This window comes from Pseudonaja textilis, chromosome 15 (assembly GCF_049901715.1).
Source record: "Pseudonaja textilis isolate UNSWEBS1 chromosome 15, rPseTex1.2, whole genome shotgun sequence".
NCBI classification, from domain to species: Eukaryota; Metazoa; Chordata; class Lepidosauria; order Squamata; family Elapidae; genus Pseudonaja; species Pseudonaja textilis.
The window spans coordinates 265,870-290,601 of NC_142004.1; the positions used below are offsets into that span (position 1 = coordinate 265,870).

At 60.3% G+C, this 24,732-nt stretch overlaps 1 protein-coding gene across 1 annotated transcript; it reads right to left on the reverse strand.

Moving 5' to 3' along the window:
* Positions 1-1,866: 1,866 nt before the first annotated feature.
* On the reverse strand, positions 1,867-24,282 carry SEZ6L (seizure related 6 homolog like). The gene is made up of 17 exons (XM_087912938.1): positions 23,951-24,282; positions 12,396-12,884; positions 11,974-12,107; positions 11,087-11,276; positions 10,125-10,310; positions 9,885-10,050; positions 9,145-9,311; positions 7,644-7,838; positions 7,422-7,560; positions 5,969-6,165; positions 5,695-5,889; positions 4,992-5,183; positions 4,610-4,804; positions 4,395-4,427; positions 4,166-4,280; positions 3,921-4,023; positions 1,867-3,377 (listed from the first exon to the last, which is right to left on the reverse strand). The coding sequence occupies exons 1-17, from the start codon at positions 24,033-24,035 to the stop codon at positions 3,348-3,350; spliced, it is 2,811 nt and encodes a 936-aa protein (XP_087769064.1). The 5' UTR covers positions 24,036-24,282; the 3' UTR covers positions 1,867-3,347.
* Between the last annotated feature and the right edge of the window lie 450 nt (positions 24,283-24,732).

Genomic DNA, 24,732 nt, shown 5'->3' on the forward strand with positions numbered 1-24,732 from the left:
AGGCGAAAACTCTGCTACAGGCCTGGCTGGCAGGAGGCTGCCCGTTCCTTGAGGGCCAATTAGCCCAGATTGTGCTGTGGTTTCCCGAGTCTCAGCGGGAGGCTATGGAAGAACATGATGGGAAGTGTAGTCATCCTGTCCCAGAGAGGACGAGCCCATAATCCTCAGTGCGAAGCCCCTCCTGGGGGATTTAGCCACAAAGATCCAGAAGATAATCAATAGCAGCAAAAGGCCACAGGGAAGCTCCCCCCCCTGCCCCCCCCCATGCTATCTGTTGCTTGTTTGGGTTTCTGTCCTCGCCGGGATGGTTGCTGGGAGGAGGAAGATGGAGAAAGCCAAGGCTATGGGGGGGTGGGGTGGGGGGGCCTTCGTTCAAGGAACACCCCAAAGGGGAATGAGGGATGGGGAGGAGCCCCCTGCTCCCAGGAGAGGGTCCCACCTGGCCTTCTGAGCCCGGGGGCTGGAGGTGGGCTGCTTACCTTGGTCAGAGGCCGCATTAATCCCTCCGCTCTGGCATGGGGGGCGGCAGGGAACCGAGTCCGAGGGGCTGAAGACACAGTGGGCTTCCCGGCAGGATATTTGAGCGGGGGAGGGTGGCCTTTCAATCAAGGCCTCGGAGAAGAGGCTGCTTGGCCAGAACTGGCACCCCAGAATGAGGGGGCGGCGTTCCCCCAGTTGCTCTTCTCTGTCCAGCCAAGAAAGTGCCAGGCAGCAGAGCATTTGCCCCTGTACAGCGGCTCTCTGGGGCCCGGATGGGGGCACAGCCGGCCTGCGCCTGCTCTTGGGTCCCTTCTCTCCCCAGGGGTTCCAGGGATCCTAGCCGAGGAGGGGGCAGGAGCGTTGGAGAGCCCCCCGGCTGCCTCTGTCTGCGGAATGCTGACCCGGCCCCTTCCTGGCAACCATTCGGGAAGGGGAGCAGATTTCCTGGCTGGTGCCGCTGCAGGCCAGCACGGCCAGCCAACCAGTTTCCTCTTCCCCCTCCCCATTGCCCCCCCCCACCCCCCAAGTGCCTGTGGCAAAGCTGCACTGGGCCAGGACCCCTGTGCCCAAACCCAAGGATTCCTATGGCTGCCAGAAAAGCAGCGCACGGGTGGGGTCTTCCTCACTTGAAGACCCCGGGTGGCTCTGGGGTGGCCCACGACCCTTAACGGGGAGGGGGATTGTTGGCTCAAAGCGGAGGAGCTCCTTTGCGGCTCTACGCCAGGGAAGCAGGTCCTGTGGCAGGAGCCGCTCTGCCTCCAGCCCCAAAGTCTGTGGCTTCCGTGGCCCCGGCGATGGCTCCCAGCCTTTCTCCCCTCTGACATGGGCGAGGGGTACGGCACGGATGGCCCTGGGTTTGTCTCAGAGCTTCCCTTGAGCAGGGCCAGCCAAGCCCCCAGGCGCCCCTCCCTGCCCTGGGCTTCTCAGCTGTGAGGGTGGATGTGAAAGTGCCAGCTGGACCCTAGGCTGCAATGAAGGCAGAGCCCACTGACCCTGCTGGACGTGTCCCCCCAAAGCTCCTGAGAAGCCCCCTCCCCGTTGTGGGAAAAGCAGGCAGGTTCTCTCTTTCCTGCTTGGCGAGCCCCCTTGCGAGAAGCTGCATGACGCTGCATAGATCTTGCATCATGAAGACAAGGAAGCCCTGGAAGGTTTGGGTTTCCTGCTAGGGAGGAAAGATCACAACTGAGAAGCCGTGTTGTTGCAGTGTCTTCACACTGGCTCAAAAACACCCAAGCTGTTAGGTGCCAACAGTCCCGCTGCTACGACTACCCCAAGCGCCATCGATCGGAGCAGCTCAGAGCCACGGAGGCCGTTTCCCTCTCGCTTGGAAACGCAGCACCGTCATTGGCAGCTTCCTCAATGCCGGCCCTGCGCAAGGAGGTCGTGTCGTCTTCAAAAATATTTAATCCCATCATCACACTTATAAAAAGAAGAGGAGGAGGAGGAGGAGGAGTTGTGTACATTTGCTTCTTGGCCCTCCGCCTTTCCCAGGCTTCGCAAACCACAATACACTTTCACAGGAGGGGCAGGAAGGGGAGGGGCAGCCCGTATGCTTTCAAAGGAGGGAAGTGCACACACCCACACACCCAAATCCTTGACAACTGCAGAGATGTACCAGCCTGGATTTCTAATCTAAAACACATGTTTAAAAAATTGTCATGGTTACATTTTCACTGTTTTTACAAAGACGGGAAAAAAAACAGCCCAATATCTGCCTCTATGTGTTCATCCACAGAACAAGAGTGGGCCGGAGGGGGGGAGAGGCAAGGGGCAACGTCTTCTGTCCTCGTTGCGTTTCCATGGAAAGGGGCAGCAGGGAGCCCCCCCCCTTCTCTTTCTCTTTCTCTCCTTACTACCAGGCTTATTCCATGGCAGAGGCCTCCAGCCTAGAGTCACCGGTGTGTGTGTGTGTGTGTGCGTGCGTGCGCAGGGGGAGGAGATGTCAGCCTATCTCAGGTATTCTTATAGCTCATCCGGCTGACCTCTGGCCCCTGCATTTGAAGCCACCTCTAGGTTCCCGGGGGCTCCTGGTGCAACCTGGTGGGTGGGTGGGTGGCAGTGCCAGAGGCCTCTCGTTGCTCTGCTGGGGAAGGGGGCCAGGTGGGTGGGACTCTCCGTCCTTTCTGGCAGCAGACCCCCAGAGGCTCCTTTGCCAAAACCGGCAAAGACTTGGCACGTGATCAGGGCCAGGAGGAGAGAAGAGGCTGCAACGGCCGTGTCCAAGACCCTCCCCCCTCAAAAGGTCCCCTGCCCTTCATCTTCCAGGCCTCCTCTTCCTCGCCCATCCTGGCTGCTGCCATTCAGGCCTCACACTCGAAATAAAAACGGCACAGGGTTCCCTCGGCTGGGCTTCTGGGTCTCCTCCCCTGGCCGCCAGTGGCCCGGAGCCTCAGGGCTGCTGTGTTTCCCTATGAAGGCTCCCCTTCCTTGCCCTGTTCATGCAGAGGCAGAAGTGGCACCAGCTGTGCCCAGAGGGGGCCAAGGGGAGAGCTGGGAGCTTTGGCCGTAGTGGGCAAGTCCAGTCTCCCTCCTTCGCCAGAGGCGGCCTCTGTTTTCAGCCGCAGGTTTGCAAAATGCATCCAGGCGACCCAGAAGGAGAGCCAAGCCAGGGCGTCCCTTGGGGCTGTCCGCAGGAGTAGCTGCCTTGCCAATCGGACTCAGCTCCATGCCAGCAAATCCTGAGCCCGGCACCCGCCAGGAGAGGCCACTGCAAAGACGAGGAGGAAGAAGTGGGCACAGCTGGATGGAAAGCGGAAGGAGAGCAGCGGGTCCAAGCTCTCAGGCAGATTCCACCCCGTCTCCAAGTTGGGCCCCTGGACGAGATATCGGGGGTGGAGGTCGAGGCGGGGTGAGTGTCGAGGGCTGCTTCAGATGGAGACCTCGTATTCCCGGGTTTCCTGTGGAGACAGAGGGGGCACCGGTCACTGAGGACCCGTTTGGAGAGAAGCTTGGGCACAAAAGACCTCGGGAGGGGCACCTTCACACCTGCCCGGGAGGTTGACCTGAAGGAAGGAGCAGCTGGGCGCACCCCTTGCTGGGTTCCCTTTGGGAGAGCAACCAAATACACACTTTTAGTAGAACGTCCTGCATTTTTTAGTTTTCTCTCACTCTGTCGTTTCTTTTTTTTAAATAGGGAAATGTGGACTTGAGCCCTGGCAGGCCCACCGCTCCAGTCACAGGGCGCTGTGGCTTTTCCAGCGGGGGAGAAGAACGATGGGGATTCCCCTCCCTGCCGTGGCCACGCTTAGGGCACTGGGACGAGGCTCCCCCCAGCCACACGGACAGGTCACCCTGCCAAAAGGAAGCCGCTTTTGAGTGGGATCTGGCTCTGCAACCTGCCCGGTGGCCGCCGGGGTGGAAGGGCAACCGCGGCCCTGGGATGTCCTGGCAGCCTCCATTTAACTCCCAGCCAGGTTTGCCGAGAAGAGGCAGCAACTCACCCCTGTCTCGAAAATTGGGTTGTCAAACTCCGTCTCCACCGTGATTTGGCTGTATGGATGTGAATACATGAGGGGCAGCCGCAGGCTGGAGTAGTAGCGGCACCTGAAGGGAAGAGGAAAGCCAGGCCTCCGTGGGTCAGGCCAGCTTCTGCCCTGAGCTCCCAGGAAGAAAAGCCACCAGGAGGGGAGAGCATGCGTGGCGGCTGTGCATGCCAACACGAGACCCTCCCTCCCTCCCTGCCTACCTCGTGACGTAGACATAGGCGCCCCCCAGCAGCAAGGAAACGACAAGAACCGGGATGAAGATGGCCAGCGCCATGTTGCCTCCCTCCAGGGACGTTTCTGCAGCAGCTTCTGCTACTAGAGAGACAAAAGGCTGCAGGGCTCCCTGGCACAGCCTGCCCCTCCCAGGTGCCTGGTTCCCCCGGGCGGCGGGGGGTGGGGGGGATGACGGACGGACTGGCTGAGGCTTACCTTCCAAGGCATGTTCAAAGCTGTCTTGATTGACTGGAAGAGAGGCAGGGAGTCAGGCGGTGGGGCGGGGGGCATGATGGCTAACTGGCCTTTGGGCTCCTGGCTCTGACCCGCCCCCAGCCAGACCCCTCCCGTTTTAGTTGCAGGGTTCCCGTCGTCAAGAGGGGGCAGTTAGAGGAGCCCTGCAGAGCAGCCCCGGGAGCCGAGGGAGCTACCTTTGCAGGTGGGGAGCGGCCCACTCCACCGGGAGGGCTGCCCCAGGATGCACTTGAGGGTCAGCTCCCCGAGCAGCTCGAAACCTTCGTAGCACATGAAGGTCAGCGACTCGCCTGGCAAGTACAGGCGTTTGTAGAGGATCTGGTACCCGTTTTCGGGCAGACCTGGGTTGTCGCAGGCCAGGGATTCCTCCGCTGCATGGAGGGAATCGGGGAGCCAGTTGGCAAGGGGGCCAGTCTGGTGGGGACTATTCCACGTGGCCCCCAGTCACCCTCTTCCACCCTCCCCCCGGTTCCTTCTTGCATGCCGGCAAACAAGTGAGGGCGTCCCGCAGGGCAGGCACGGGAAAAGCAGCGCACTCACACCAAGCCCCGGACTTACGCACGCAGCGGGGCAGCCTGGAGGTCCAGATGGGGGTCCCCGTTTCCCGACTGTAGCAGGTGAGAAGGGAGCTGCCCTCAAGCACAAAGCCCAGGTTGCAGGTGTACTGGATGGTGGTGCCAACCAAGAGCACTGGGTCCGAAATCAAGCGGGTCGAGTGTTCCACCTCCCCGGGGTCCGTGCAGTACATGACTAGGGTGAAAAGCGGGGGGCCAGGCTGGAGCACCCCAAAGTGCCCCAGGCTCAGGCCAGACCATCTGGCACCTTCCCCCCTTCTGCCTGGGCCTCAAGGTGCAGCTCTGGCCCTCCCCGTAAAACCGGGTCAAAGCAGCCGCCTCTCCTGTTTGCTTGCGAACAGCTTTTGCAAGCCCAGCCCATTGTGTGGCTGTGGGTGTGTTTTGTGTGTGTTTCAGAGTGACTGACTCCCCACTTACTGGCTGCTGCAGGACTTAGGCACAGCCTGCCCTTCTCCCCCCACCCCCGTTACCCTCTACAGCCTGGGGTTGCCAATCCATTTTCCAGCCGGCTCCTGCGGCTGTAGCAGCAGACACGGAGAGGGGGAACCAAGAAGGGCAGGCTCGAAAACTGGATTTCTCTGCCCCAAACTCTGGCTAACGTGGCAGGAGCAGAGTAGGAAAAAGACCGGGAGGTCTTCAGTGCAACTCCCAGCCGCACAGGGGATACCGCCTGGGCAGGGCCATACTTTTCTCGCAGAAAGGGGGGTCGCTGCTCCAGGTGAGGTCCCACTGGCAGGTGAGGGTGTCGCTGCCAACAATATCGTAGCCCGGGTCACACTGGTAGGTAATTTTGGCCTCCCGAACCAGCTCGGTGTGAGACGTGGTCTTCCAGCCGTTCTGGATCTCCGGCAGGTCTGAGCAGGACTCGTTCCGCGAGGCCTCTGCAGCCAGAAAGGGCCCCGGTGAGAATGGGCAGAGCGCCCCGTGCCCAAAAGGGGGGGACAGCCCAAGCTCACCCACCAATGTAGCTCATGGTGAAGCCCAGCCCCTTCCCGAAGAAGAGGCCGGCCGGGTCCGAGTGGAACTGGATGGTCAAGTCGGGTGTGGAGGAGTAGAGCTTCTGGGGGCCCCCGCTGCCCAGGAACTGGCCCAGGATGTGGGCACTGAGGTCGTCCCCGTCGTAGACCGTGAGGATGTCGCTCTGGCTCAGGTTCAGGCTGCAGGGAGGGAGAGAAGAGGGCGGCGGAAGGGCCCTGCTGGGTCTCGGCTCAGGGAGGCCGGCTCTGCGGGGCTCCCCTGGGATCAGCAGCTGCTGGCAGGGGAAGGGGAAGCGCTGGGCCTCCCCTCCCCCGGAGGGCCCCTGGCTGGTGAAAGGGGACGGAGGCAGCTGGCCCTGGTTGCCAGGAGTCGCTTATAAGCAAGATGGCGGCACCCTTTCCTGCTCTTGCCACCACAGATAGATTGCTCCTGGATAGGAGGGCTCTCGGATGCTGCAAGCCCAAGGAGCTGCTTTCCCTTGGCTGAGGAAAAGGACCGGATCCACAGCCCAGGTTGGTGCCTGGAGCTCCAAGGGAGCAGAGAACATTTTACTTTGGCTTGTCTCACTGCCTTCGGCTGCCAAGGCTTCTTCTGGCCGGCAGAGGGAGCTGCCAGCCCAGCAATGCCAATCTTTACTTGAGATTTGGCTCACCCCCCCCCACCCCCCCACCCCAATGTCTTTAACTGCATTGGGCTTTTCTGTGCCAAGAAGTGGTCATTGGTGCTCCTGGTCACTCCAGCTGGGGGGGGGGGGAGGTGCAAGGAGGGGATGGGCAGCTCCGCCAAAGCATCTTGGGAAGCCCACCCTTCCGAGGCCAGAGAGACAGGGCAGTGCGGTTCCCTTTCAAGAGCAGCCTCCTCCCTCCATCAGAGGCCGCAGGCTTTTCTCGGCTTGCATGGATCTTGCATGGATAGGCCGGAAGAGGGGAAAACAAGGGAAGCACCCCCCAAAAGACCAGGGCCGCTGCTGCTGCTGCTGCTGCGTGGCTAGAGAGCCCTTTTATCAGGCTTCCCCGCCTTCTCTGGGCTGCCACAGGTGGGGGGGAAAGGCAGGATCAAAGTATCCGTCCTTCAGGCTGGATTATCAGGAGCCCCACAGAGGCTTCGGCAGGGAGGAATCCCAAGTGCCAGGTGCGGCTTTAATTGCCCGTGAGCGGGGTGGGGGTGTTGTGGGGGTGTGAAGCGAGGGGGGCGGGGAAGGGCTTGTGCTCCCAGGGGCTGCAAATCCTTTTGCCTGATCCGGTGCATTTGGGGGAGAGGTGGCCAGATCAGGGGACACCACCGAGCAGATCTGCCCGCACCCCTCCCCCACCCCGACACGGCCCCACTTTCACTCTGTAGGCAGACAGCAAGCTCCCCGGCCCCCCAAACAACCTTTCCCAAGTGCAAACCGTCCTTCCCCCACACTGAGTACAGATGCCTGAAATCCACTCACAGCTGGATGTCCAGAAAGATTCGCTTCTCCTCCCCCACGTGAACCTTCCAGACGCACTCCTCGCCCTCTGCATAGGGCTCCGGCCAGTTGGGGGACAGGATGACTCCAGCCGCCATGGAGAGCTCTCCTCCGCAGGTGGCTGCAAGGCCGAGAGTCAGGACGGCCCCAAGAGCAGCCCCCCGCCCCCTCCCAGGCCGAGCCCCCTGCCCTGCCCCCACCCACCTCGGCACAAGGGCTCCGTGTCATTCCAGTAGGGGTCCCTGAGGTTGATGCACTCGATGACCGCTGGGCCCTGCTCCAGGGTGTGCCCGGGGTCGCAGGTAAACTCCACGATTGCCCCAGGATTGTAGGCGGCGTCAGAGGTGGTGAAGTTGCCATTCTGCAGGTGGGGCTCGTAGCAGTGGCCTTTCTCAAAGGCTGGGAGGGGGACACAGAAGGGCAGGACTGGCACAGGCAGACACCCCCCCCAGCGCCCCCCTTCTGCAAGCAGGCCTTGCAGCTCCCCACCCACGTCTCCTTTCGGTGCAGGGAATGGGCCAAACCCAGCCAGGGAGCAGGCGGTGGGTAGAAGCAATTAGTTTGCAGAGGGGTGTGAACTGGACCCTATTTTTGCTGGGAAATTAGAAGGATCCAATTACTGTTCTGATTCCATCAATGGAATTAAACTGTCAAAAGGGATCCCTTTTATTCACTGTTTAGGTTCAGCATTTTTTGCAAGGGTCTTTTGTTCATGTGCAGCCAACCATTTTATCTTTCGACCGATCAGCCCCCTCCAGCTGGGGGCTTTGGGCGCTTTCCTTTGGCCCAGCCAGGCCTGCCGGGCTGGGGAGCTCTCCAAGGTGCTGCTTGCTGCCAAAGGGCCCTGCGGGGCACCGAGTGGGTCCCAGCAGAGCCCCGGGCATGCCTGGGGGGCAGAGGGCTCCTGAGGCAGGCAGGGAAAGAGCAGAGGACCCGGGGAAGAGGAGGGGGCTCCAGGCTGGATTGTGGGGGGAGGTGCAGCCTGCAGACAGCGCAAAATCAAATTATGTTTAGCATGGCAGAATTTATGTGGAGAGAAAGATGAAAAAGGAGGATGGAGCAATAATGATGATGCAGTAACTAAGCCAGAAGCAATAAAGGCCAGAAAATCCGTGTTCCACAGCCAGCGCTTGAGAGAAACGGGGAGCCCCGGGTTCCTCATTCACCCCAAGAGAGGAACGACTTGACTTCACCGCCCACAGTCCGCTTTTTCTCCAGACCTTTTCCTCCTGTTTCCGAGAGGCTCCAAAGCAGCTGGGAGCTCTCGGGGTTCCTCTCTGCTGGACTCCCTCCAGATGGTGGGGAGGGGGCTGAGCCGCTCCCCCCACGCCAGGCTCCCTTTCAGACATCTCCAGGGTGGGCGGGGGGCTGATCCAGCCTTTGGAGGAATTCGGGGTCGCCTCACCCACCACGAGGCCTCTGGAGAGCTCAGTCTGGCAAACTTTGCAGAGAGGGTGCGGGGCTTCCTTGGTACCTTCACCCACCTGTTCCCCCGCCCAATGGGCAGGCGGCCGTCGGCTCTGATCTCCAGCACCAAGGTGGGAGGGCTGCCCCACTGCAAGCAGCCCTGCAGGGTCTTGACCTGACCCTTTGGGAACAGGGAGGGCTGCATCCCCGCCCTTCCCCTGTCAAGTGCAGCAGCAGCAGCAGAGAAAACCCCCCGCCCTGCCCGCCCCCGGTCCGATAAGGGGGTGAGGAGCCTCACCTTCGAACCGGATGTTGAACGTGGCCTCTCTGCTGGGGTCCTCCGAGGTGAAGTCGACCCGCAAGGCATTTCCTTCGCTGATCACCCCTTCGAAGGGCACGTTGCTGCCCGGCCGGGAAGCATAGAGCACGGCTGAGCGGTTCGATTCTCCACCGTAGACCACCAACCTGGAGCCCAAGGAGAAGCAGGTCAAGGTCAGGAGGTGGTGCGCGAGAGCGGAGGCCCAGGAGGATGGTCCCCTCAATGCCCTTGCTGCCAGTTCAACTGGGGAGGGAATCCTTCCCCCCCTTCTGAAGCGGCTCTCCAATTCCTGGGGTCACATGGCAAGGACTTCAGGTAGAAGGGGGCCAAAGTCTGCCAAGGCTCCCCAGGGAAACCGCCGTGTTTTCTGTGGTCATAAACAGGCGTTTCACTCTGGAATCGCAGCAGAGCTCATAAAGTTGTTTTATTGACTGTCTACCAGTTCCTCGTTTTTATTTTTATTTTTAGAAAGGCTGCTCCTTCGAACGCCAGCACCTGCCACTTCAAATGCGGTGGGCCTGGCGGTGCTGGCGAAGTGAGCTGGGGAGCCAAGGGCTGCAGGTGCGTTTTGGAGGAGGAGCCTTACTTCAGGACAGCCGGAGGGAAACGGCACCAGGCTTTCAGTTGTCAAGCACACAGCTCAATGTTACAACTCACAGCGGACATTTTGCGTTGCCGCTGTTGTCGATTCCCCGAGAACGTCAGCCCGACAACCTCACCTTTGCTTCTCCCCCAGTGCCAGCCTCTCAAAGTGCAGGTGAAGCTTCTGCCCCTCAGGGGCGCTGACCATCCACACACAGGCCAGGCTGCCCGAGGGGCTCCTCGGAGAGGTGGGTGCCAAGATGCGGCCAATGGTGGCATTGTGCACGGTGCCCCCGCAGGGGGCTGAAAGCAGAGACAAGGTGGTCAAGGCACAGCCTGCCAGCCTCTGGCCACCACTGCCCGCCCACCCCCCATACCTGAGCAGATAGGCTCCGGGGCACTCCAGTGCGGCTTGGAAGCGTTGAGGCAGACCAGGCTCTGGGGGCCCTCCAGCTCGTAGCCCAGGTGGCAGTGGAAGTGAGCCAGGCCCCCTGAGTGCAGGCCCATGACGGCCACCTCCCCAAAACTGGGCCTCTGTGGGAAGCTGCAGCTCAGCATAAATACTGTTGGGGAAAGTGCCAGATGATGCTAAATTGACAGGTGGGGGCGGGGTTTGCCAAGCAGCATGGAGTGGAGGGATGCTGGGTGACGGGGAGACCCTGCCGCCTGCCCTGCCCAGGGGGAGCCCGACCGAAGAGGCTGCATTCAGTCCCCCAGCAGAGAGCCCAGAAGGGTGCCCTCCCTCCAACCCAGAGATTTCACCAGGACTCTAGCCACCCGGGCTGGCTCTCCTCTGAACACCCTCCAGGGCTTCCTGGAAACCTCACCCGCAGCCCCACATGCCACCTCAGGCCTTGCCCTCTATGCCACCGGGCACCATCTGTGCCGCGAGGCTCTTACGCTGCTTTGCCCTCTCCACTTCCCTCCTGCTGCAACTGTGGAGGATGCCCTCTTCCCTCTCAGCCTCCCCCTACGCACACCTGCTGCACCTTTTGTGCCAAGAGGAAGGGACAGGCAGGTGCGTGGAGGTGAATTGACTGCCTGGAAAACACAGCCAGGATGATGGGTTGAAGCCCCACCAATAAGCAAACAGCCCCTTTCCTTTGGCTGCAGAGGCTCTAAAGTTGGCCTGGGGGACCGGCCCTCCCCTGCAAAAGGCTCAGCCGGGGGGCAGAGAAGGTGGGGGCGTGTCTGGTGGGGCAATTCGGGTCTTCTTTGGGCCCCCGACTCTGGGCCTTCGAACCTTGGCAGGAGGCAGCAAACACATTCCTGCTTTGGGAAAGGAAGACCTGGGGGGGGGGAATCTTGGCAGGGGAGGGGGCTGCCTCTACCAGCTTACCTTGATAATGCAGCTGGAAAGTCCCAAGGCCGTCCGAGAAGGCCCGGAAGAGGACCGAGATGATGTTGGTGGGGCTGCGGATGACCTGGCCTTCTACCAGGAGGGTCTGGTTGGCCAGAGTGACCAAATGGCCCTCGTCCTCCCCACGAATGGCCAGCACTTCCCCCTCGGACAGGTTCACGCTCTTCACCTGCGCATCAGGGAGAGACCCGTTAGGTGAGAGGAATCCCAAATCCTCCGCTTTGCGGAGCTGCTTCGCTCGGGGGAGAAAAGGAGATGGACCCTCTGGGGTGGAGCAGCCAGACAAAGGGGCTGGGGGCCGACAGATGGGGAGGGGCGGGAGGGGCCCCTTTCCTGTGGCATGGGCTCCATGGCTCTTCCCTTCCGTGAAGGGCTTTCCTGCTCTGAGCGGCAGCAGCCACTGAAAGCTTCGCTTCGGCTCAGGCTGGCATTTGTGGCCCCTGAAACGTCCTGCTTTAGCGGCCCTCCCGGGCCAACAGGCAAGCAAAACGGGAGCCAAGATGAAGACCCTGCACAGCGTCAGGAACCTGTTCTGGAGGATGAACCACCCGGGGGGGGCGGGGGGAGCTGGCACGAGGGAGTAGCAATGTAGCTGGCGAGGCATTTCCCTTGGAACAGGCTCGCCCAGCCCTGTTTCCCTCTGGCTGCGGCGGAGGACTACAGCTCCCAGGATGAGCAGCAGGGGGCGGGGGCTGTGGGACCCTCCGGAAGGCTCCAGGTTGAGCCGCAATTTCTCTGGGTCCCATTTCAAGGCTCCATTTTGCAGCTGGCTGGGAAGTCGGGGGCCCAGGGAGGCAGCCCATGGCCAGGGTGCCTCCTGGCTCAGCAGCCCCCTCTCACGCCCGCCCTCCAGCTGCCCTCCCTACCTGCAGCTCCACACCATATCCGGTGTAGACTGTCACCCGGAAGCTGCACTCCAGGAAGCCGTTCCGGGGCATCAGCGGGGCCTCGGCTGAGTCGATGTAGCCCTCCGGGTCAGAGAAATTCATGCTGCAGAGACCTGGAAGGGAGGCCAGCCGAAAGCTCCCTCACCTGGCCTCTCCCAGAGCAGCCAGGACCAGCCTCCCCGCAGGCCTGGAGGGAGCCTTGCTGGCATGGGGGAGTTCTGGGCTGGGAGCCTCGGAGGTGGCCGGCTCCCTTCAGGAGGAGGGGAGGGAAAGGGCTTCCTTCCCGTTCCGGCAAAAGGCCTGGGAAGGGGCATCCATGACCCCCCCCCGCCCGGCTTCCCAGGAGCAGAGCGTCTGGGGACACAAGAGACCAGCCCTCGGGTGGAGCAGAGAGCACTTACTCGGCAGCTGCTCCGGAGGGGTCGTTCCTCGGCCCTCCTCCCTGGAGGAAGGTCCCCCCTTCGCAGCCTCTTCCTCGGCCCTCTGGGCCCCCCCTTCAGCAGAAGCCCCAGGGCTCCAGGCCGGCGGCAGAGCCGTGGAAGGAGAGATCTGGAGCGAGGAAGGGCTGGTCACACCCAGGCCGCTTTCCCCAGGCCCGATGGGCGGCTTCTCATCCAGAGGGCCGGGGCTCTCCACGAAGGGCCCAGGGCTGGGGGCCAGCTTCGGCCGCTGCTTCTCCTGCTTCTTCCTGGCAGGAGGGGCCGGCCGTGCGCTGGGCACCGAGGAGGCCCCCCGGGAGGGCAAGGCCAGCTTGGGCTCTTCGGGCACCTGCTCCGGACTCTCTGGGGTGGGGTGTCTGGAGGGCCCCGTCTTCCGCCTGAGAAAGGGGCTGTTGGTCAGCTCCTCCCGGGGGGACAATGAGCCGGTGGGCTTCCCCGCAGAGTTTGTGCCTGGAGCAGGAAAGGGGAGAGAATCGGGCAATTGGTCAACGGGAAGCAAATCTGCACCAGAAGACTTGCGGGGGTGGGGAGACACACACTGGCTCCCCGAGGGCATCTAGCGGGTTCCAGGTAGGGCTGGCTCTGGTTCCAGAGCTTTGGCAGAAGGGCCCAGCCAGGTCCAGGCAGGCGGGTGGAAGAGTTGAAGCAGATGGCTGCAGGCCGAGAGAGCCCACGAGGGGTTTCCAGGACTCTGCTGCTACCTCGTAACTGGGGGAGAGCACCCCTCCCTTTGCAGAAGGCCAGTGAGGTGTTCCTGAGTGGGGGGGGGGCTCTGCCTGAAACCTGTCCAGAACCATCTGATCACTGCCACGAGAGCCTGGAGATTAATTGCTGTGAACTCCTGATTTATCCGGGCACAAGCAGCCCTTGAGGCGATGGAAGGAAGAGGAGACGGTCGAGCCCAGAGCTAAGCTGGCCTGGCTGCTCCCGGGAAGGCCAGGATCCCCACCGCCACAGCTGCGGCAGCTGTGCACCTTTGCCAAGTAAACGGCTTCATGCCAGCGGTGCCAGGAGAGCTGCAGAATCAAACCTGGCATCAAACAAGAAAAACCCACCGGCATTCTGGGCAACAGGCCACGATGGCTAACCTGGTTTCCTCAGCGCATGGGGCACAGGATGCCGGGGATGAAAGTGCTGGCGAGCCCCTGGCCAAAGGTTGCTCCCTCGGCCCCTCCCCCGGGGACAGAGGGCCCTGCCCGCCTCCTGGGGGGCCCCTTCGTGAGGGGGTCCTCCGAGGGGCTTCTGCTGAAAGGCCCGGGACTCTCCCAAGAGGCGAGGCGGCCTCTTCACCCCGCCCGGCCTTGGCTTTCAGAGCCCCCTCCCCACTTCCTTCCCTTTCTCCAGCGCTGCCTTTCCCGCCCAGCGAGGGGCCACGCTGCCAAGCCTTTCTCTAGCCACCAGCAGGGGGCGCCGTGCAATTTCTCTGTGGGAAGCGGAAGTAATTGCTGCTCATGTGCCACACTTTGCCTGCTAGCACTGGCCGCCCTGGGAGGGTCCTGGAAGCAGACGGAGGGGGAGGGAGCAGAGGTCTTAGGATCTTATATCTGAGAAAGGGGGGGGAAAAGTATACCTGGAGACAAAGAGCTCCCCCCCCCCCATGGGGGTGCAAATAAGTCCCTTCCTTCCGTGACCATTTTGAAAAGCAAATGTTCCTGTTTAGAATAACAGCCTCTAGAAAGTTGACCAGTTTCTCATCACTGGGGAGGGGGTAGCGGGGGGCGGGCTAGAGTAGTGGTGAAAGAAATTCTGGCTCAATGAGGCAGAAGTGGAAGGCTGTCTGGAGCCTAAAGGGGGGTGGGTGAGTGTGTGTGCAATGCTCCCCCTGTCTCCTGCGAGAGGGGCAGAGGGTCCTAGGTCCCTTGGTGGGGGGAGGGGCCCTCTCTTGCTCTGAGTGCTGGAGGAGCCCCCCAACTCCTGTCCGGCTGGCTGAAACAGCCACAAATGGGAGATTCCTGAGCTCTCCAAAACACTTCACTGGGGGGACATTTGCACTCTTTGTTCTCCAGGCCCCCCCTACAATATTCTTCCCGCCAGGTGCCCCCCCCCTTGGGCCAGCCAATGGATGTCCCTCTGCGTCACAGTGTGGCCTGCTGGGCAGCAGCCCTGGCGTTCTTGCCTGGCCCAGGGTTATCAACCAGAGCCTTATTTAGGGCGGGAGTCGGGACCCCAGCCCTCAAAGCTCTGTTGCCCAGCAGATGGGTCTGGCTCAGCCCCCACCCCAATTCCAAGCCAGCCTCTGAGTCCCATCCCAGGATCACCCCCAACCCCTCAGCGGCCCTTTTCCTCTGGCTCTCCTGGGCAAGCTGCCCTCAACCACAGAGGCTCCGTCCCCCGTCCCCCCGTCCCCCCGCTCCCAGCTAGTAGCTGTTGATGGCTCATCCTCCAGGAATCGATCAGGTGCTGACTTGACTTGCCTGGATATGCAAGCGTGCGCAAAATAGTTGGGAGGCCTGGCCAAGTGACAAACAAGGCAGACAAGGTGAAGGCAAAGGTCGGCCAGCCGACAAGAGACGTGCCAGTCCCCCAGGCAGGCCAAGGGGGCAACTGGAGCCCCTCCCCCCACTTGCCCTTCCCCCTCCCTCGCCTTTTCTTCCCCGGCTTCACTGATCAAATGCTGTGTGTTTCTCGTGCCAGGGATAATTAAGCCAGCCTTGCAGAGTCTAATCTTGGCTCTGCCTTCCAGCCACTAATAGATCTTCGGTTCCTGCTTATCTCTGGGAAACAAGGCCATAGATTACTCCCGTCTCCTTTTTGGAGGTAGCTGGGAACCCAGTGGGGGCCAAGGCCGGTTTCAGTCCCTGGAGTTGCTATGCAGGAGAGGATGAGGGTGGCTCACAATCTGACGTCCTAAGAACCTTCCAGCCTGCCCAGAAGGCCGTCAGGGGGAGAAGGAGGAAGAGAAGAGAAGGGAAGCAAGGCCTCCACTGAATCCGCCCTTGGGTCCAGCTTAGGACAATGGCTGGAACAGAGTTCGGGACCAGAACTTGCTTGCTCCTGGCCCGACCCTCCACCGGCTGCAGGGAGGGTGGAATGGAGCCTGGCCAGGCGCACCCAGGAGCACAGGTGCCCCCACCCCCCCTTCGCATCCTGCTTGCCTGCATTTGACCGTTCCTGGGGGGGGGGGGGCAGGGGGAATCAGGCTAGGAAACGACAAGATTTGTAACTGAGTCCCCCATAGGAGGATTTTGCTCTCAGGTTTGAGTGCATCCTAGATGGACACTTGCTAGCTTAACATGTGCGGGTTTTTCTTTCTTTTAAAATAAGCTCTGTTGCCATCTTCTTAACGACGTCTCCTGCATCTTTATAGAACTGGACGCTACTGAAGTGTAGCCGAACCATCGGAATTTGTCTCTCCTCTGAGCCACTGGCCAAGCCCCAGGGGGGCCACCCTGCACCCCCACCCACCCCGCGCAGAAGGGCCGATTTCAAAGCGCTGCTTCCTTGCCCTGAAATGGGGAGGGGGGGGCTCCCAAGAGCGTGCCTCTTCCGGGTTCCCTTCACCCCACAGGCTGCTGCACTTGAAAGTAGGTGGCTATTACATCATCCTTCTGGGCATTTTCCCAAAAAGGGAATGAAATATGATGGCAGTTTGGAAACGGAAAGACTCAGAGACCCCGACTGATCAGCCCTGCCTCCCTTCCCTGCGCTGAGAGGGGCTTCGAGGCACCTTCTGCCGGAGATTTTTCTAGGTCAGCCATCCCAGTTGCCTTGTGCAGGAACCTTCCCATCTCGGCTCTCCTGGCCAGATTAATTAACTGGATAATGGCAACAGTCAGGAAGGGGATGCAAAGAATTGTCCCACCTCCCTCTTGATGAGCAAAATCTGCCAGTGACTCAGACTTCAAGGGACTCTCAGCAGCTCCTTCCACCTCCCTCCCTGCAAAACTAGGAAACAAACACGAAAGCCTCTCGCATCCTTTCTTGCCTGGGTCAATTCAAATCCCGGCCTTTGAATGATCTCAGGGCCACGAGATGCTGTCATTTTGCAGGAAAGAAGGGAGTTTTTAAAGGGCTGGAGATGTGACTTCTTCGAAATGCTCTTTATCAAGAGAGGAAGGGAGGGGGGAGGGGAAGTGCCAGCTTGGGGGACGGAGAGACCCGGATCCTAATTCAGCTCAGCCAAGCTGAAGCTTTGTTGGCTGACTGCTTTGGTTAAAGAGAAGACTCTGTCCAGCTTCTTTTCTGCTGGGAAAGAAATGAAATGATAACTTGGCTTTGGATGATTAGACTTGTTTAGGACGATAGAAGTGCTCTTGGTTGCGGCTTAGTCCGGTTTGTTGGATTTCAGGTATTTATCCGTAGGGAGGAAAGTTGGAAGTTGCTTTTTCCCTTTTGGTCAGCACTTGTCAATTTGGCTTTTCCCCTCCTCTTTCCTCTTTTTAAATTTATTTTGTTGGGTCTGAATCACTTTTACTCAGCTGCTAAGATGCCCAGGGAGACTCCCACCGAATAGGGCAATTCCGCTTATTGCGACAGTCCTTGTCCAAGAGGTGGGAAAGGCTGTGCTCCTTCCTGAAACCGCCCAGGCTCTGATCGCAGGGAAATCTCACCGTTGACACTTTGCAAAGTGCATTTGTTGCTTTCTGTTTTTCTTTATGATTAACAAAATCCTCTAACCTCCGAGAGAGGTTCATGGGCAAGAAACCAGCAAAGCAAATCCTCTCAGTAACGAGAAAAACTCAGCAACCCCTTTTAGCAGTGAGCAAATTAAAACTGGCAGGTCGGAAGGCTAAAACTGCCCACGAGGAGGATTCCAAGAAGAAGCCCTTGTCTGGCATTGTCAGCTGCTGTTTGCTGGCCCTTTTCTTGACTGCAGTCCAAAGAAAACGGGGTTGAAATGGCTGGAGTTCAAAACTGCCTTGCAAAGAGGTGTGTGTGTGTGTGTGTGTGTGTGTGTGTGTGTGTGTGTGTGTGTGTGAATCACCGCCCCTTCTAAACCTGGTTTTCTATGAATCACCACCTGGGCTTTCCCTCCCAAATTGTGATCCTGCCCCACTGCCCCTTCCCCACTGCCGAGGGGGGACTTTCTCTGTCCTCCTCTTTGGCAGCCCCCTTTCCCGCCCCTCCCCTCCCCAATCCCTGCCTTGCCAGTCTTGACTGCACCCCTGTGCCCTGCGAAATGCCCCGGGAAAGCATTCTTCTCGGTTTTGCTTAGAAAACTCTCAGGAGTCCAGGGAGGCACCGATGGGTCCGGAAGTGGTGTGGGCCTCCCTTCAGTTGAGGGGGCAGGCACCTTCCGGGCAAAGGCCTTGGGGATAGAATGTAGAATAAGAAGACTTGGAAGGGGCCTCAGAGGCCTTCTAGTCCAACCCCCTCTCAGGCAGGAAACCCTACACCATTTCAGATAAATGGATCTCGGCAACTGGCATTCAGCAGGGCAGGACTTGGCCCTCGGGTGGAAGGAAGGGGCAACTGAGCTCTGTGGTCCCTTTCCAGGCCCCCTCACCCACCCAGCCCCTCTGGAGGAGCTGCTCCACCCAAGAGGCTGGTGTCCCCGGGGGTCAGGCTTGGTTAGGGTCACCCGCCCTGGAGTTTTGGTGCCCGGAAAGACCTGGCCACCACCTCCAGGTGGGCACAAATGGAGAAGCCCACCCTGCCCAGATCAGCCCGCCCATCTGTCATTCCGACGCCTGGAGTCCAGGGCCCCACCTGTCTTCCCCCGTTACCCGACACATTCACACAACCGCTGTAATCATGATAATGAACCCCTGTTAGGAGGAAGCACCCCCTCCCTCCGAGATTGCCCACGTATAACAATCCGGTGCCAAATGCCAGGGGCCACTGCCTGTGGGCCCCTGGCTCACTGCTGTGGCTGTCTTAGAAAATCCCTGCCTGCTAAAATGAAAGACCATGGGGGGGGGGGAATGGAAATATCCGAAGATGCCTGTTTGTCAAAATTCCTCGCTTTTTTGAAAGGGCGGATTTCACTCCTCCAAGACAGCCCCATTTCCCAAAGAAAAGAATTCTGCAAAGGAGCCCCTCAAATCTCGGAGGGAGCCCCCCCAGCGCCTCCCCCTTCCCTCTCGCAATCCCTTCACTGGGACTTTAAAGCAGAGAGAATTAGAGGCCTGCCAAGTAATTGCTGACCGTTCAAACTATGGAGGTGGTTTTCCTTTTTCTCCTGGGCTCCTCCTGCTCGATGATTCCCCCAGGAGGCTCAACTCTCCTTCCTCCGCCACCTCTGCCTTTTATTCCACTCAATTGGCCTTAATTACATTAGAAAGGATAATGATAGCAGCCCTTTCCCAGGAGTGGGAGGGCCACTCGCCTGGCAAAGACCGGCCTGTGCTGAGCAGGAGCTGGAAGAGCAGCAGCCTGGCGGGGGGGGGGGAGGGGGGGCTTTGAAGGCTGCCCAAGACAGGTTCCCCCAGGCAGGCAGGGGTCCCAGAGCAGCAGGGGGCAACACTGGGCCCTCAGCCCAAACCCAGCAGCCTGTCTGCAGGCCCAAAGGCTGGAGTGGCCCAAACAGCCAGAGGCCTTTGGAGATGGGGAAGGAGCAGGCACCTGTTCTGCCATGGGGCGCTCCCTCCCCCACCCGTCCTTTCTGCCCTTTCTGCACCACTCCCACCTGCAGCTTGCACCCCCCCTCCCCGCTTGTCTCCATTGGCCAGTCCAAGTGACCATCCCTCATCCAGGACCCACAAACGATCCCCCTAGTTATCCGAAGAGGCCGATGGGATCGGGCTCCCCCTGAAGAGAGGCCTCTTCTCTGGTGCCCGCATTTGGTCTCTGCTCACAGCCCTCAAGATCACACCAGCCAGCACCAAAAGCCTCCTCCTCCTCCTCCTCCTCCTCCTTCTTAGGGTGAGGGCGTTTGCCTAAAATATAATCCTATGCCGCCTGATTGGGAGACCCCTTGAATGGTGCCAAAGAATGGCCGAAGGGAAGTGATGGCTTTGCCATGCGAACTGAGAAGGGGGCCACGCAGAGGTCATGCAGACTGCTCTTCCAAGGAAACCCCAGCCCTTTCCAATGGCCTTCCGGTTAGCCTCTGTGGGGCTCAGGCACCAAACTCCCCCCACCCTCAGCAGGACCCTCTTCTCAACCGAAAACCCCCTTCTCCGTGACTGGGTCCATTCTTGGCACTGGCACCCAGAGGTGCCACAGGCTTGCAGGAAATCCCCCTCCGGGGCAAATGAAATGCTGGCACAATCTCTGTGCTGCAGCAGCGGCTCCGCACACCCCAGGCCTGCCCGTTGGCCTCTCCTCCCGCCCCCAGCCACACTCCTGGCTTTGTCTGGCTCCTGGTGCTTCTCCTGGAGGTGAGGGACCCCACCTGATCAGTATTCCATCGGAGCCTCCTGATAGGTAATCACCTTCATCGTGAGAAGGCAGCGGGAGGAATGAATGACGGTGCTCAACAGAGACAGCAGCGGCTTTTCTTCCGCATGTTTTTGACCGTCAGTTCTGGCTCTTTGCCTGCGGTTCCCTCTGGCCCTGAACCCCTTTTCTGCTGGCCAGGATGGCCTGAAAGCAAAGGGGGGCCCTCGGGGGGTGGGGGCTAGAGTCTTAAAATGAAGATAAAGTCTGACAAGTATTGCAGGGCGATGGGGGTGGGCTGGGAGAAGAGAAGGCATTACCAGGCAGAGGCACCGGGGGTGGGGGGGGCTTATGCGCAGAGTCTGGCTGAGAGGCGTCTCTGGGGTGGGGCTCCGGCCTTCTCCGGCCCTTTGGGGGTCTTCCGTTCCAAGGAATAAGCCTAACCAGCCCAGCAGTGGCCCAAATGCCCTGCCAAGTGGCGCTGGGTGGGCTTGTTCCTAGTGACCCCACCGAGCCTGCAGGGGCTTTGGAGGGGTTCAGGATGTTCTGCATATTAATAAAACCAAGGGGACTTTGGATTATCAGTCCGCCGGTGCCTCTGCCGCCGCCGCTGCTGCTGCAGGAGTAATGAAATGCCCATTGAGCCACTTATTAGCCCACCCAGAGAAGGCGCCCAACCTCTCGGCCAAGATGCCTGCACGGAAAAGATTGGCAGCTGGAGCTGGGCTGGCTGGTCCTCTTCGGCAGCATAACATACGGGGGAAATCGGTATTTGTGGCTGGCGGGAGTTCAACCGAAGCCCGTTCCCCCACTGCCGAGCGAGTGCCGGAGGCAGGGAGAAGGGACCTCGGAAGGCGCCTCCTGCCTCCGATTCTGAGTCAGCTTCCTTGGTGGATTTCATTCCGAGCAGCCCAAGGGCCTCCTCCTCCTCCTCCTCCTCCTCCTCCTCCTCCTCCTCCCCAGTTCCTCTCTGGGAAGTTCTCCAAGGCAGGAAAGAGGCAGTGGGGAGGCAGTGGGGAAGGCAAGGCCGTTTCCCAACCACACCGCAAGAGGGCTGGTCGGATCTGGAGATGGCAAAAGGCGGGTGGGGCTCTAGGAGGGTCTTGGCCTCTCCAGAGCAGGTAACTGGAGGCAAGGACAGGGCCCTGAGCTTCGCAGCAGCAGCAGCAGCGTTGGGCCTGTTTCTCAGCTCTGCTCTGCCACCAGAGGAACTTGGGGATTGGGCTACCCTGGGAGCGGGGAGGGGGCTCTCTGGCTTTCTCCTGATCCTGGCCAGGGTGCTCTGAGGATACGGCTGAGCTGCTGTCTGAAGCCATTGTGTCCTCAGGCTAAGGATAGAGCTGGCCTGGGTCCAGCCGAGAGAGCAGCAGCCAATCCGAGGCCTTAGGAAAGACACCTAGGGGAGCTGATTCACCTGGGAGCTGAGTGGCTTTGCCAGCTGGGCCCAGGAGAGCCTCTTCCCAAAGGCCCAGCACCCACTTGGCACTGGCCACTTCCCTGCCCGCCCAGCCTTTCCTCGGGCAGGTCCAGTTCCTGCTCTGGACTCTCCACCAGCAGGACTTTTAAAAGGTCCTGGCCTTCCGCCAAACTTTTGGCATCCAAGGATGGGAGCCTGGCAGGACGGGGCGGGCGGGGGGGTACAACACTTGGCAGGAGGAGCCATCCTGATGGGGAGGCCAAGGGCCCCCTCTCCTGTGACTGACAAACCCCCTCCCATTGCCCCCGACCCTTGGCAGAACCCCCTCCCAGGGGAATCAGCCATTACACAATCAAAGCGAAGCCCTTGTAAACAAAGAGGCTACACCCGCAGCAGGTTTCGTCTGGGTGGCTCTTGCGCCACGACCTGTTTCTGGCCTGCATGCAGGGAAGATAGAAGAACAATTGGACGTTCTCGGGCAGCGTTTTGTTCCAGAGAGATTCAATCATTTCGTTGGGCATCTGCTGGTTTGGTCACCCGTGCGTCACTTTCCTCCATTTGGTGAGCGCAGCTGCTCTCCCCCCATGCCCCCACCTTCGCTTCCCTCTTTCGGTCCTCTGATTCTAAAACCTAGGCGCCTCCAGGACCCTCCCAAGTGCCAGATTCTGCTCCAGCTGAAGAGCCCTGCATCGTCTGACGGGCAGCCTTATCCCGCCAGGAGGCACCTTGTGGGCAAACCTCTGGGAGGGGTCAAGATGGCCTTATTTAGCATGCCGGCTCTCCCACAAGCCAAAGAGAATTCTTGTGCAGGGTTGAGGCTGTATAGCAAATTCGATCCCAGAATAATCTCATTGCAGGCCCTCAAAATGGCTTTCTTGGAACGTCCTCCCCTTGGGACCGTCCCTTCCAGGGATCACAAGGACAGCAGGTCGCACCCAGTAGCCAAGGAATCGGCCCTTCCTGGGAAATTGTGTTTCTCCGCCCACCCTCTTTTCCAGGTCAGCCTCGATTCCTGCCAGGGCCTGGACCTGGACTCTCTGGTTTTCTTGGCACCATTTTCAGAGGTGGTTTGCCTTGCCTCCTCTTCCTGGGTCTGGGGAAAACGGCCCAAAGTCACCCAACTGGTTTCGTGCATAGGGCAGAACTAGAACTCACCATCTCCCAGTTTCTAGCTCGGGCCACTCAGGGTCTCCGACAGCCCTACTCGAGCCAACCATAAAAGCGTTGGAGGGAGACAGCTTGGATGTTGCAACCATTTTCTGCTTAAAGGAAATGGTGGTGCGAAAACAGCCCCCAGGTCCCAGCCACAAGCTGGCCGCCTTCTGCTGAGAACCCTAGGCGCGTCTCTTGGTCAGCCCCACTGAACTCCAGCCACAATCAATTTGCTCTTGCTTCATGCCACACATACACACACAAACACCCACCCCACCCCCGTGTCCTCACCCTCTGCCCACCTCGGCTCCTGCCCTGCAGCAGCAGGTGCCCCAGTCAGAAATGGCAGGTGAAGACAAGGAGGAAGAACCAACCTGGGATCCCCACCTTCCCTCCCTAATCCTCTCTCTTTCCTCCTGCTGACATTGCTTTGCTCCGACTCACCAGAATAATGTGATTAAACACGCATTTCAAAAACGTGTCAGATCATTTAAGCTCATCAAGAACTTTCTGCAAGGGCTGCAACCTGCCCTCCCGGGACCTGCCCCACAGAAGCACTTCACCATCCTTGGGGGTGGGGGGAACCAAGGCAAGAATTCTATCAGGCAGGACTCAGTCTTTGCAAAGCCTTTCCTTGTCCCTATGGGAGGAAGGTGCCCCCAAACCCCAGCCCCGGCTTTGAACTGCCTCCTGTTTACTGAGAATGATAAAAAATCTAATGAATAAAAAAATAAAACGAACTAGACCTTTTTTCGGGAACGTTAGAAAGAAAACGTCAGAGTCAGCCAGGCCTTTTGGTTTGAAGTACCCGCAGAATCCGAGGCGGGTTCAGAAGGACTTTGGTCTGCCTGGCGGCTTCTCTGGAGCCCAAGACCCAATTTGGGGGGGATGGGACAGGGTGGGAGGTCCTTAGGACTCCCTCCCCCTTTTCCAAGGCGCCCATTCATCTTGGCTTTCTCACGACAGAAACTACACCCGGGAAAGGAATCCTCTGCACCCGCCTGTTGCTCCCCCGTGCTGGACGCAAAGGGAGAGGGGCGGATGGGGCGCAGAATCGGGCCCCATCTCCCTGCAGTCCGCCCTGGTCCTGCGCCCGGGATGGGGGTCCCATGGGGCGCTCGGGCGAATCCTGGCCCCCTTTGGCTCTCCAGGCGGGGCTGCCACAGAAATGCCCAGAGTGGCCCCTTCAGCTTCCAGACGCCCCCGACCTCCGCTGCCCCCCAACGCTCCAGCCACACCGGAGGCCTCGCCAGGTCCCGGGAGCGGAGGCGGCCAACCGAGCGCGCGCACACCTTCGCCCGCTCCGGCTTCTCAGCGGCGGCGTCAGCGCGGATCTGGAACGAGCCTCGACCGGCCGCTTCCCCGCGCGGCTCCGGGACACGTTGGCCTGGGGGGAGCTGTCCGGCGCCGTGGTGCTGAAAGCAGGCGGCCCTGAGCGGCGCACGGGGGGGCAACGACCCGCCCCTCCCCGCTCCGCCTGCCCCCCCCTCCGGCTTCCACCTTCGCCTATCAACTTGCGTCCGGGATGGCCCGCGCCCGCAGAACCCGCCCGCCCGCGCCCGAGGGCTCCGGGAACCCAAGTCGGCGGTCGGGCGGCGCTTGGAGGGCTCCTTTGTAGCCGAAGCGGCCCGCCGTAGCTGCTTCCCCGAGGCTCGGCACGGACTCTGCCCCCGCCGCTTGGTCCTACCTTGGCGGGTCCCCTCGGTGCGGCCGCCCAGCAGGCGGAGGAGGAGGAGGAGGAGGAGAGGCGCGAGTCCCCGGGGCCCCGTCATGGTGCTGGGATCCCGCTGCCCGCGGCCAGCTGCTCTCCAGCCGAGCCGAACGGCCGCTCCCTGTTCGCGCAGCCCGGCTTGTGGCGGTGGCTGCCGCGGCAAGGAAGCCCCTCCTTTGCCAACCCGAGCTGGCGCTGCGGGAGGGGGGAGAAATGAGCTGCCGCTCTGCCCCGCCTCCTGCCCGCCCCGCAGGAAAAAGCCGGGGCTGAACCGGAGCTTTTCGCGACGGTCTGAAGGTCTGAGGAAGAAGAGGCAAGAATGCCACTGAGCGCGTGCAGAGTATAGCGAGCCCCGCCCGCTGCAGCAGTTCAACCCTCTGCTCCAGGTGGAGGGGGCGGAACCCCCCCCTCCTTTTCTCACTCTCTGGGCTCAGGTTGATAGCAGGCGCCTGCCCCTTGGAGGGCAGAAGTGGGTCTTTGTGAGCACGATCCTTCCCAAAGACACACACACACACACACACACACACACACACACACACACACACGCTGGAAGCAGAGGGCGCTTAGCAAAGGCAGCTGCAGCCAGGCAGGATCAAAGCTTCTTCTCTGAGGAAATCTCCCCACACAGAGACCCAAAGGAGGACAAACCCTGGATCAGGCTGGAGAGGCACCTGGTCACCACAGTGGATCTGAGAAGCACCTAGCAGGGATGGATGAGAGACCACAAGGAAGTTCTGAATCCCTGGGGAGAGGGATGC